The 13,288-nt window shown below is 36.5% G+C and overlaps 1 protein-coding gene and 1 long non-coding RNA gene across 4 annotated transcripts in view; both read left to right on the top strand.

The window, feature by feature from the left end:
• The window catches only part of trpm7 (transient receptor potential cation channel, subfamily M, member 7), a 37,971-nt gene extending 32,641 nt beyond the window's left edge, over positions 1–5,330 (top strand). For all 3 annotated transcript variants that reach the window (XM_023411955.2, XM_023411954.2, XM_023411953.2), the window contains exons 33-40: positions 1,041–1,085; positions 1,368–1,433; positions 2,205–2,488; positions 3,024–3,106; positions 3,368–3,573; positions 3,866–3,917; positions 4,023–4,129; positions 4,313–5,330. In XM_023411955.2, coding sequence (XP_023267723.1) covers positions 1,041–1,085; positions 1,368–1,433; positions 2,205–2,488; positions 3,024–3,106; positions 3,368–3,573; positions 3,866–3,917; positions 4,023–4,129; positions 4,313–4,425 — 956 coding nt within the window. In that variant the 3' untranslated portion in view covers positions 4,426–5,330. The remainder of the gene's footprint in view (positions 1–1,040; positions 1,086–1,367; positions 1,434–2,204; positions 2,489–3,023; positions 3,107–3,367; positions 3,574–3,865; positions 3,918–4,022; positions 4,130–4,312) is intronic.
• An 800-nt stretch (positions 5,331–6,130) lies between these two features.
• LOC111659163 (uncharacterized) lies at positions 6,131–9,621 on the top strand. Its single transcript, XR_002761058.2, has 4 exons — positions 6,131–6,256; positions 6,572–6,666; positions 7,417–7,493; positions 8,105–9,621. It is a non-coding gene; the product is annotated as an uncharacterized LOC111659163 (long non-coding RNA).
• The last annotated feature ends 3,667 nt before the right edge of the window (positions 9,622–13,288 follow it).

The raw sequence follows: 13,288 nt of genomic DNA, 5'->3' as shown, positions 1-13,288 counted from the left end.
GTTACAGTTGAAACAGTCCATTAATTCATTAGTTGATCATCAGAAGATGTATCTGCATCTATTATAATGATCCAATAATTTTTGTTATCTATTTCAATCATTTTTCAATCAAAAATACTAAATATTTTCTTGTTCCTGCTTTTCCAATATGAGGATTCAGTGCTTTTCTACTTCTTTGTATCATCGTCATTGTAATCTGAATACATTTTGCGTGTGTACTGTTGTGTGGATAAAAAAAGGCAATTTGAAGAGGTCATCTTAAGCTGTATTAAAAAAAAAAAATATATATATATATATATATACACACCATATATGTAACATTAAACTGATGATACTAAGAGATAGACCTGATTTAACAATGGTGTATTATACTTGGCTTTTAGATACTTAGTGGTTTTATCATTTATATCAATGAATTTAATATACATCTTAAATGATTGAAATATCAGTTTTATATGCTGTTTATATCTGTAGCCTTGTGACTTGGAATTATAGAGGTAATAACTAAAGCTCTACCCAGACTACAAGTGAAAATAAAAATCATTTTGTGCTTTTTTTACCTAATAGAAATGAACAGAAATGACTTGGAAGTATGACTTGGATGACTAGGAAGTAAAAGTTTTACAACAAGCGTGAACAAGAGGCCTGTTTCTGTCTCTGTTGTTGTTATGAAATAGTACAGGGACATCTACAGATCAGAATGATATTTTTGTTGAATTAATGTGTCCAAATGATTGTCCAGTGATTGCCACTGACATGTTCACTAAATGACATATATTATGACATATATCTATGCAAAGTTTTGTGGAAAGATGGAGCGTCCAGGTATGTTGCATTCAAATGGTTACATCAAATGCAACGTAACTACAACATCCATGGTTAAAATCTGGCCTGGGATCCTCGTTGGATGTCTTATCCTCCTCTCTCTCTCCCCCTTCATTCCCTGCCCGCCTCTTCACGTTCAGCCATTCAGTAATGTCCAAAAATGCCTAAAAAATAAGCTTTGAAAAAGATTAACTGTCATCTTGTCTTCTCTGTAGCTATCGGCTCACCTTTCAAGCCCATGGAAAGCTACCAGTACTCAGGTGAGACATAGATTTCCTCACATCATTCCACAGTGAAGGCTGCATTATGATGTTTTCATGTATTGATTTAAATACAAAAATGTGCGATTATTGAATTTTTTGTCATATATTGAAATATTGCATGTGATGTTGAGCATTTTAACCTACAGATAAAATTCTCCATTCCTAATAGACAAAAAGCAAAGAGTAATCCTACAATATACTTTTACACTTGTTCACTCCTCTTCTGCAGTTGTATTTATTTCTGCATGTGTGTGCTCATTTGCACTTTCCCTTCTGTAGCTGTTGAGCGCAACAACTTGATGAGGCTGTCCCAGAGCATCCCTTTCACTCCTGTGCCCCCTAGAGGTAAGTCTGGGTCACGGTGCATGCCCACACATGTCAGATCACATGAAAACACCACAGACACCTCTTAGAGGCAACAGCAGGAAGTTGGCGATGAGGAAGTATGGAGCCAGATAAGAGATGTGGTTTCAACATTGTTTTTGTCCCTTCACTCCTGCAGCTGTTTTGCATCATGTCCAAGCCATTGATGAAGAAAGTGCGGGTGCTGTTGGCGTTTTTGTTTTTGTTTTGTTTAATATTTTTTAACAACCCAAAATAGGAACATCTTTTTGCTAAAGAGGAACTACATCAGTGGTAGTCAAATGGGGTCATGCGGTACATGCAGTTTCTAGCCATTTTATCACAGTGGTGTTAGGAGGTGATTACTGTATATTTGCAACCAGTGCGTCATATGGTATAATAACGCCTCAGTCCTTTTTTTTTTTGGAGTAATCCTTCTCTTCATCAGTCGATATGGCTGAGTGTCATGGCTCTCGCTACAGAGGGTTTATGTTGCTCTGTGTCTGCTCGATGTGCAAGGAAATGAGAAGGAGGAACAGAAGCTCTTGATAAGCAGACAGTATGTGTCCGTGTTGTGTTGCTGGAGTCTTTCTGACTCCCAGTGGACAAAATTTGTAATGCAGCATCATTTTATTTATTTAGTTGTCTCTGTTTAGACCGTGTAAAGGGGAGACAGAGACAGAAAAACATGAGCAAAAACACTGCATTTCATATACAGCAAACTATGTTACGTTTAATTCATAACTCTCACCCTCCCACTGTGTGTTCCTTCAGGGGAACCGGTGACTGTGTACCGTCTGGAGGAGAGCTCTCCCAACACTATCAACAACAGCATGTCTTCCTGGGCCCAGCGAGGCCTCTGTGCCAAAATAGAGTTCCTCAGCAAGGAGGAGATGGGCGGAGGACTCAGGCGGGCCCTCAAGGTGCTCTGCACTTGGTCAGAGTACGATATCCTAAAACCAGGACACCTGTATATAGTCAAATCCTTCCTGCCCGAGGTAGTCCAGACCTGGCAGAGCATCTACAAGGAGGACACTGTGCTGCACCTTTGTCTCAGGGTAGGGAACACAAATACACCGTCGTATCTCTTGCACTGTAACACTGGGCTGATTACCGCCATAGAAACTGCCTGAGGTTAAAAATGTATGAATTTATCTTAGCGGTGCTGAGTAGATTTGGTTAGATTTAATTTGCAGCATGGGTGTAGATTTGGGTTTTACTTTTTCTGATCTCAAACAATCTAAAATATAAACTCCACATAGTGTGAAGATCTTTGCGCCTTTTTCTTTGAGTTAAAGAAATGTAAAACATCTTTTTAAAAGAGAAACTGTTTAAACAGATGAGATGATACAAAACATCATGATACAAGTTCGGTGTCAGGCACATTACTTCAGCAAACACATATACAATGAAATTTATTTAATCAGTCTTTAAAAAACTTTTATTTACTTTTAATATAATTGCAGTTTCTTGATAACAGCCCTCACACCCACAAGACTGTATGTAGCGGTGCATTATAAAAGTAGGAATTGCACTACTGTTAGGCCTCACATAGAATCTATTTTAACCTTTTGTTTCCCTGTGTCACTTAAGGAAATTCAACAACAACGAGCTGCTCAGAAGCTGACATTTGCCTTTAACCAAGTCAGGCAGAAGACGATTCCTTATTCACCGAGGTAAGCACACCGACAGCAGGGTTTGCAGTACAGTTTTGGGTTATTTTATTTTCATATCTGTCTTTCATAATCTACTTCCCTGTGTGCAAAGTTTGCTTATCATTGTGGTTTTGCAAGACCATATCAGTACTTGTGTAGAACCGTCACAGCAGGTGAATTCACACGTCAACTGGAATTTCTTTTTTTTTCTTTTTTTTTTTTTTTTTTACGTGTCCATTCTTGCGGGTCAGTACCTGAAATCTGAGTTCTCTGTGCATTCAGGTTTCTGGAGGTGTATCTGCTCTACTGTCACTCTGCCGGACAGTGGTTTGCTATAGAAGAGTGCATCACCGGGGAGTTCAGGAAGTTCAACAACAACAACGGGGACGAGATCGTCCCCACTAACCTCCTGGAGGAAACCATGCTGGCCTTCAGCCACTGGACCTACGAGTACACCCGCGGAGAGCTGCTGGTGCTCGACCTGCAAGGTGAGAGCTCCAACACACACTCTGGACATGTGATGGGACTTGCATGCCAATACACTGAATACTTTAAAAGGCCGTTCTGCTCATTTATAGGAGGAGGTTTTGTGTTTTTTTTTTTTTTTTTGAAGATGAGATTTGAACAGTGGGCAAATGTGTGGATGAAATTCGTCTGTCCTCTGACAAAATATGTTTAAATCAATGGCCTTTCTCCACTGACTTTCTGAGTTGCATCGATGTATTTTCTATTTAAGTTCATTGATAATGATGCTTGTGTATTTGTTGTGCACCTCTGCAGGTGTTGGGGAGATTCTGACAGATCCTTCGGTCATAAAGAGCGGTGAAAAGGGGTAAGCTCACAATTTATTTAGTATCTTGTGACTCTCGTTGAGAACAATTTCAACTTTACCAGCCACATTTTCTCTTCACTTAATGACTTCTGTGTGACTCTGCAGGTCTTATGATATGATATTTGGACCAGCCAACCTGGGGGATGATGCCATTAGGAACTTCCGTGCAAAACACCACTGCAACTCCTGCTGTCGGAAACTCAAACTTCCTGGTGAGAGATGTTTTACAGCTGCTGTTTAGTAAAACTATTCCTGCGCTAAATTACTGCTCAGCTGTGCTCAGATTGTCTGTTCACAAAAACTAAAAGTCGTTTTCGTTTGTAGCTTAGTTTGTGTCTTTTAAATAATACAATTCTAACATAACTTTGACTTTTTTCCTTTTTCTTGTTTGTCAGATCTGAAGAGGAACGACTACACACCAGATAAGGTGACGTTCCCACAAGAAGACCCTCCCAACCCAGGGGGTGGCGTCAAGGAGTCCCGCCAATCAATGAGACTGATGCTGTGATCGGTTTAAAGTGAAACAGAGAGAGAGAGAGTGAATGATCACGAGGCGGCACTATTCTGATTTGATTTTAGTCGAAGCCAAGGAGCAAAAAGGTGCACCTAATCAACTGGAAGAATCACACCTGCGTTTCCGTGGAAACCAGTGCATGCAGACTGTCATGTTTTTGTTGTTCCCACCAAAATGCTGTTCCGCACAGAATTCAAGCATCTTAGCTAACCCTTTTGTTCTGTAGCACATTCATGGGGGGATTTTTAAACACATTTTGTACACATTTATGAATATATATACAGTTTATATATATATATATATATATATGAACTGGATATATTGACAGGTACAATATCTTTGCAGAGGATTTATTATTTATTTTGAAGTTTGAGAAGTTGCCTTGTTTTGACAAAAAAAAGAAAAAAAAACCAGAACAAATCTAAGTGCATTGTACACCTGTTACAGCGGCTTCGGAGAGGACAGCCTGCTGAGATTCAGTCACTGCAGCACTGCAGTTTGCCACCAGATCATTTTTATAAATGTATAAAGACTTGTATCACAACTTTTTGTCTCTTCGTTAATGAAAATATACATGAATTTGAAAATCTTGTAAAATATGGGCAGATTGCAATGCAACTTTTACAGAGCAATGTATGTAATTTTATTGTATTGAAAGTGTGTCCACCAAAATATTGCTAATAGTTTTTATTGTTACACAGGTACTATTGCTATATCTTTGTCATCAACTATTGTATGAGCAATCTAGTGTATCTTATAGATACTGTTATCTGGCATGAGCTGAACAGATTAAAATATTTTATTCAGGGGAACTGACAAACTTAAGGGTATTACTGTATACGTTTTGTACTGGATATCATTTTAAACAAATAAAATGTCAAAAAGCTATAGCAACATCACTCAAGTCTTAAAAGAATCACTGTGTTACGACGTGTGGCCTAAAATCAGACTTTCTTATGTGATAGGAAAGTGAAAATCTTTGGGTTTTAGAGTGTTGGTCAGATAAAACAATCAATTTGAATCCATCATCTTATTACAAGGAAAACATAATAGGCATTCTTCACTATTTTCTGGCATTTTATATTTTATCTTTATAGACAAAACAATTATTCCATTACATCAAGAAAAGAATCCTTATTTGCTACCCCTTGTAAAAATGTTGGTACCTTTAAAATTTTGTGTTCACAGTGAGGTGTGTGTAGACCAACCCTTGATCCATGCTGAAACTTTGACAAATGATGGATGAGCAGTGACATCCAGCAGATGAAGGGCTGGTAAATTCTTGAACGTATTGCCTTCTGAAGGAGACAGTCTAGTGTCTAGTGTTTGAACGGGGTCTCAGATTCCTCAGCTGGACAGTAGCTGCTGCTGCTTGAGTCCACACACAATAACCTCTGCTCATCTGTCTCAGACCAAACTACTCACCTGTGCAGCTGTGAGATAACGTGATGGCTGAGCGCAGGACACTGGTTATTTCGCTTCTCTGAAAGGAGAAATATGACAGACTAAGGTCAGCGGCAGGGCTACAGTGGAGGGTAAATCCTCTCTCACTGTCCTGACTTTTTAGTGGGTAGAGTAAGACTTTAGCACGATCTGGTTCCCCTGCTCTGCAGTACCACCATCACTTTGACTGTTGATTAGGAAGTCAGTTTCAATGCGGCATAAGCCGGGCAGACTGTTTTACCGTCCCACTGGGTGTGGTTAATAAAATACAGAAGTTTAATCACGTCTGCATTTTATGTTGCTCGGACTTCGAACTGAAAGTTACAGCTCTGTTACAGGCTTTAAGCTGCGAAATCATGGCTACGGTCGCTATTGAATATTGGTAAGTTTTTTGATTTAGTTAATCATTCTGCTGATTAATTGTAATTAGGACAGCCTGCAATGAACTCACTAATTTTGAGTTGGACAAATAGGGCAAAATGCTAATGAAGTCAGTGTCCTGGGGAAATAAATATTAGACTTTGATCTGCAGAGGTCTGTATAATGTGTGTTTTCTCTGCTTAGAAACTCTCACTATTTCAGCCATAAAGGATTTCTGCTTGGTACAATATACTCAGTTTATACTTTATTCAGTGTTGAATGAATCAAGTAGTAAGTTTATTAATGTGTTTTTACTTCATGTTGTTTTGTGTTACAGTAAAGGATGAAGCTACGGGTTCCGTTACCAGGAACTAGCCGGTACTCTCCGGCAGGTTCCTGGTGTGCAGGTGAAGGGAGATAAGGGTAGACCAAGTAAGCTCCTCTCTGTTTCAGTCGAACATTTCTGCCAATAAAAATACATATATGTAAAGCTCTTGAAAAAAAGATAATACGTATGCCAAAGTGTGACAAAGTGACAAAAAATGATTTTAAGTTCCAATATTGTTTCTTTGCGTTAGTTTTTTATATTCCAAATCCTGTTTTTGTTGGCACATCTTGAATTCAGAAATGGTCCACATTCAGTCACAGCCAGACAACTTCCTCTGCCAGTGCAGGATATTCAGATGCACAATTTGCAGTAGTGTGATGGTGTGAATATAAACCTCATGTATTTTTTACACCACACATGCTTTGGGACTGAAAAGTCAGTATGTTTTCAGTCTGTAACAGCCCTGCACTGCAGAATCTTGTTCAACACACACCAACTTTACAGCTGCAGCTTGTTTTTCTTTTTTTATAAATGCAATTTAATTGTGTGTTTTACCACCTGTTTATTTTAGCTTTTGAAGATTTTATGCTAGTTCACATTTTAAGCTCTTAGATTCAAACAATAAAAACTGAATAACCACTACTGTAAAAATATTTATTTATAGCCCATTTTTCCTCGCAGGTTTCCTTGTGGTAAAAGGAGTTTGGCATTGCCAGTGATACACCATGCCCATTGTCTCATAGAAACATGTTTCACTGGTTGTAGATATGTAATTATATGTCATGTTACTCTTTTGTATTGAATCAATTTGGATACATCTTCATTTTTGCCTGTCTAATTCTCCACCCCCATAGACAGCTTTGAGGTGTCAGTGAATGGTGAGCTGATCTACTCCAAGCTTGAGACGGGAACGTTTCCTGATACTGAACAAGTGAGTGTGTCAAAAAAAAAAAAAAGAATAATTTTATTTTTAATGAACCAATTTGTTTACAGAAACACCTACTTAGACTGTCTGTCTCATTTAGAGCTCTTCAAAAACAAAGATAGCAAATTACATTTTCCTAAAGTGACAATTAACTATTCAAATGTATTGTGTCATAATAAAATTTGCATCATAAGTAGCATTAAGATTTATTACTATCTAAACTGCCTAAACTGATAAGCCCTTTCCATGAGACATGTTATACCTGACTGTGTTCTTCACAGCAGTGCGTCAAGTTGATTGTGGTATGGACACCACACCCACATACTTCAGAAGAACGTTAGAGATACTAGATACAGATATATCTATTTTGGTCTCACACAGGTTCTGTATTCCAACTAAATTTTATAAAGCAGAATGGCCAGTCAATTAGGCAGAAAAATACATAGGACATGGAAACATGAATGTAGAAAATTTTTCGCCAATTCATCTTATAGTTATTGAGAAACTTCAAATTACCATATTTTTTTTTTTGCTGCTAGCATGGTTAAAAATAAACAAAATAAAAGGAGACAGTCTTATATATCACTACTGAATCTCTTTGTGTTTCATTTGACCAGGTGACAAAAAGGGTGAGGGAGATGGTCCAAGGAGAAAAAGCGGGGAAATCCTCAAAGAAAGAACAGAAGAACCACTGCTCTTACCATTAGAGCTGTATTCTGTACTGCAAGAGTAATACATGGTTTGTCTTCTGTGGTTCGAAACTCATTCTCATCACATCTGCTTAACTCAAGACCAAAATGAATTCAAACTTTAAAATATGAGTAAGTTTTGATTTTTAAGTTTTAATTGTCGACCATAACCAAAATCTTTGAGTCTCATAGTCAGCCAAGAAGATCAGACCATAAATTGTCTTCACTGTGAATACAAAGACGACAAGATGATGACAGCAACTCCAAGGAGCCATGTACTGATCTGTACTTCTGTTTATGAATGTATACATTGAAAAACATGTGGTGTGTACACGATGCAAGTGTAGAAGCTTTTCAGCAGACTGGAGCCTGAGGAACTGCTCTGTGCATTATTAAAACGTCTCTTTAACTGCATTTAATTTAGATTGGGAAAAAGGGAAAATATAACTCTTCATCAGCCATATATATATTTAATATTCAGTTTCTCTCTGTTTGGATAAGTCCAGAAGTTTTGGGTCTGTGCTGTGACTGGGCAGGAATTTAAAGGAATAGTTTGAAATTTTTGGAAATATGCTTATTTTCTTTCTTGCCAAGAGGTCAGAAGATTGATATGATGAATATAAGGCTACTTTTAACAGCCAATTATCTTAGCTTAGGATAAAGACTGGAAGCAGTGGAAAACTTGCTTTCAGTGTTGGACTGTTTCCTGACTGGGACCAGTAAATTAATGGACTGTTTAGTCCTGGTCCAGGTCAATAAATAGTCCAACACATGACCCCCCCCCCCCCCCCCCCCCCCCCGTAAATTGGCATCTTGTAATTTTTGCACTGTGGTTTTTGAATAGATTAAACAAACAAAACGTAACGTGTATTAGTTTGGTTAGAGACAGACTAGCTGTTTCCACATGTTTGCAGTCTTTATGCTTAGTTAACCACCTGCTAGTCTTATCTTCATATTTATCTCACAGCCTTAAGAGTTGTATCAATATTCTCATCATCTTAGAAAGACAGCAAAGAAGGGTATTTTTTCAAAACATTTCTTTTAATCTTTGTGAGGTTGCAGACATAATATGCATTCCTCTGTGATAAGTCTTTAAATGTTGGACATTTTGAAAACACCTTATATCATTACGACTGTTCAGCTATGGATGTCTGTATGATCTCTGTTTCTAGTATGGCACTGTTCTGATATATCTATTTTTCCAAATATATAAATGGGCTATTACCTAGATGGTGTTTAATTGTGTTCTCTTTGTTACTAATTTAACAGTTATGATAAATTTTAATTCAAATGTTGCTTATTGAAAAACAGATATGTAATTTGACATGAAACATCTATCTGGATTTTTAAATGACTTGTTCTACTGATGCTAACCAGTTTACAACCGATTCCAACAAAAAAACCCAAAACATTTTCCAGAAATGCAATAAAATATGTGGGATTAACTGCTGATCTGCTCATTTCATCTGATTTTCATACTGCTTACTTAATTGTGCAGCATTGTCCTGGTGAAGAAGACTATGCAGGCAAGTCTCTCTGTGATGACAAGAGCTGACAGTACTGACTGTGTGTCTGACAGACATCACTAAAGATCAGAAATGCCAGTGAATCAGCCAGATTTACCTAACTGTTCCTGCTCAAATCATGTTGGGATGGAAAAACATCGTTTCTCGTTGTAAGTATTTTAGAAAATGTCAGGATGTTCAATGTACTTCAAAGCAATTAATATTTTATACCCCATAGGTTTTTAAATTTAAATCTGCAAAGTAACCAGTAACTATAGCTGTCAAATAAAAGTAGTGGGATAAAAACTACAACATTTACCTCTGAAATGTAATGTAGAAGAGCCTAGAGGAAAAGTCTATATAAAATGTAACTATTCAAGAAACGTACAAGCACTTCAAAAATGTATAGGTGCAATTAGTTTGGATTCACTCAACACTGTTGTGGAGAAACGCATGCAATGTAAGATGCAGGCCATCTTGGACAATACCAACCATCCTCTCCACAACATTCTGGCAGGGCAGAGAAGCAGCTACAGGTGCAGCAAACGTCTCATCTCACTGCGCTGCAGAACAGAGAGGCTCAGGAGATCCTTTGTTCCCACTGTCATCAGACTATACAACACCTCAGCCGAAGGATGTGGACTAATCTAATTATTATTGTTTATTTATTTATTTATTATTATTATTATTATTATTATTATTATTATTATTATTGTTGTTGTTGTTGTTATTATTATTATTATATTATTATCAACAATGGGCTAATAGACACATGAATTTCCCCTAGGGGATAAATAAAGTATCTATCTATCTATCTATCTATTAATTACCCATCAGCTGTGGAGACTTAATCCAATCAGAACATTTTCAGTGATTATGACTACCAGGCTATCTTTTGTCACACCTCCACACTGTCCTGTGTGAAATAAACTGAGTAGTAACCATCTGGACCAGCTGTAGTTGTACTGATCAGCCCTGAGGGTTTACCTTGTTCCTCATTACCCTTAGGGGCTGTAACAGAAACACATCAGATGGACGAGGATATAGTATAATCTGCCTGTCTGGTCCTGAAAAACCCATCTGGAAATTGATGGGCCCCAGGCACACTGATCCCTGCTCAGCAGCAGCAGCAGCAGCAGCAGCAGCAGCAGCTGTGTGCCCTGCATATTATTATGTTAAAGGATAAGGCTGGCAATATTCTATTTTGACTAAAACCAACAACATGAAAGACCAACTCTCCATTCTTTTAGCCTTCACCAACCTGTCTATGGCACTAAGCCCCAAGTGTACTGATTCATACTAAAGACATAAATCTTTTTTTTTTTTTTAATAACGGGAGTAGAGTTTCATTTTTAGAAATGGCTAAATAATTTCCTTAAAGGAACTATATAAATATTTACATTTTTCCTATTGTTACAAAGCCAATGTTAGCATTAACAGCTGTTTATTCACCAGTCTAGAAGAAATGTTCAGCATCAACTTTCATTCCTTTGCTTGCCAAGAGCTGTCTCCAGAGGTGGAAAGCAACGCCGATATTCACTCTTGTTTTGCTTCTCTTTTCTTGTATATTAGCATGCTAGCACCTTTAAACAGCTGGGCACTGCAGTCTCTTGTAGACATTAGCCAAACAGGAGCAAATGGTGTATTTGTTGGGGATTATTTTCAGCTGTGGATTAATACATGGTGCTACAGAACAGGTGGGTATGGGACAGAGTCAAAATAAACTACAGTGCTGTTCGTTATAATGTTATTCATATTAAAACACATCAATGGAGCGCCACAGGACAGAGAAATAAGCTATATCAGGCTTTGGATACACAGACAATAGTTATTAATAGGGTCAGTTTAATTGTTGATCATCAAATCACTACACTTTGTGTCTTTAAACCTCTTTAAACTTATATACTGTATGTAAAGAAAGATGTTAGAAATTGGAACAATATCATATTTTGACTTATGTGTCTAGCTAAAAGAAACATGTATTTTAGTATGTCTGTTTATATTATAGAAATATGTTACATAAATACATATCCATACCAAAGCCTGTCAGTATATATTCAAATTACAAATGTAAAAATTAAAAATAGACATGAATGTTTAAATTTAATTTAATTATTAATAAAAAATATATAGAAACATATAGAATTTTAATGAGCATGTTGTTTTAGTAAAGTTGCATTTTACTATGAGTGTTTCATATATGTTATGAACTTATATCTCCAAATATCCAGAGGATGTGTCATAATAATACATCCCTGTAGATGATACGTATGGTAACATCACTCTTGAAATATAGACATATATGTAATATACAGGTATATGACATGAGTCATAGTATACTAAGGCATGAAAACATCATGTATGTTAAGGCATAAAGGGTAAGGCATGAGTTGCCAATAAACCTAATGTGCATGTCTTTGGAATGTGGGAGGAAGCAAGAGTACATGGAAAGAACCCACTACGCTCCTTTAATGAATCAAATTATATTAAGATAAAAACATCAAGTATAGTAAGGCATAAATACGTGATAGTATAGTAAGGAATAAAAAAGTGATACTATAGTGAGGCATAGAAAGTCATTGTATAAATAGGCATAAAACATCATTGTATAGTAAGGCAAAAAACGTCATAATATAGTAAGGCATAAAAAACTCATTGTATAGTGAGGCATAAAAATGGCATAATATATTAAGGCATAAAAACATCATCGTATAATGAGGGGAAAAAAGGTCATAGTATAGTAAGGCATAAAAAGTCATAGTTTAGTAAGGCATAAAAGGCATAAAAACGTCAAAAACGTCATACTATAGTAAGGCATAAAAAGTTGTAAAAATGTCATAGTATAGCAAGGCATAAAAAAGTCATAGTGTGGTGAGGCATAAAATGTTATAACAATAATGTTATAAGTATAATAAGTTGTAAAATGTCATAAAAGTGTCATGATATAGTAAGACATAAAAACGTCAAAAACCATCACAATATACTCAGCCATAAGAATGTCATATTATACTAAACTATTAGAACGTAATAGTATAATAAGGCATAAAAATGCCATAGTATAGTAAGGCATCAAATTTCATATAAACGTCATAGTATTGTAAGGCATCAAAACACATAAAAATGTCCTAGAATACTAAAGCATAAAAGCATTAAAAAACATCATGTAAAGTAAGGCATAAAATACCATAGTATAGTAAGGCATCAAATGTCATAAAAACGTCACAGTATGGTAAGCTATAAGAAAGTCCTCGTATACTAAGGTATAAAAACGTCATAGTATAGTAAGGCATCAAATGTCATAAAACTGTCATACTATAACAAGGCATAAAAACGTCTAAAAACGTCATTCTAAACCAAGCCATAAAAACATCATGTAAAGTAAGGCATAAAAATGTCATAAAAAAGTCTTACTATAGCAAGTAGCAAGGCATAAAAACGTCTAAGAACATCATAGTATATTAAGCCATAAACACATCAAGTAAAGTAAGGCATAAAATGTCCTAGTATTGTAAGGCATACAAACATTAAAAAATGTCCTAGTATAGTAAGGCATAAAATAAAAAAATAAAAAAGTCTTACTATAGCAAGGCATGAAAACGTCGAAGAA

Source organism: Seriola lalandi, unplaced genomic scaffold (genome assembly GCF_002814215.2).
Source record: "Seriola lalandi dorsalis isolate HSWRI2012SDOR001 ecotype SW California unplaced genomic scaffold, Sedor1 jcf7180002054474, whole genome shotgun sequence".
NCBI classification, from domain to species: Eukaryota; Metazoa; Chordata; class Actinopteri; order Carangiformes; family Carangidae; genus Seriola; species Seriola lalandi.
The sequence above is the reverse complement of the archived record's forward strand: the minus strand, read 5'-3'. Positions and strand labels throughout refer to the sequence as shown.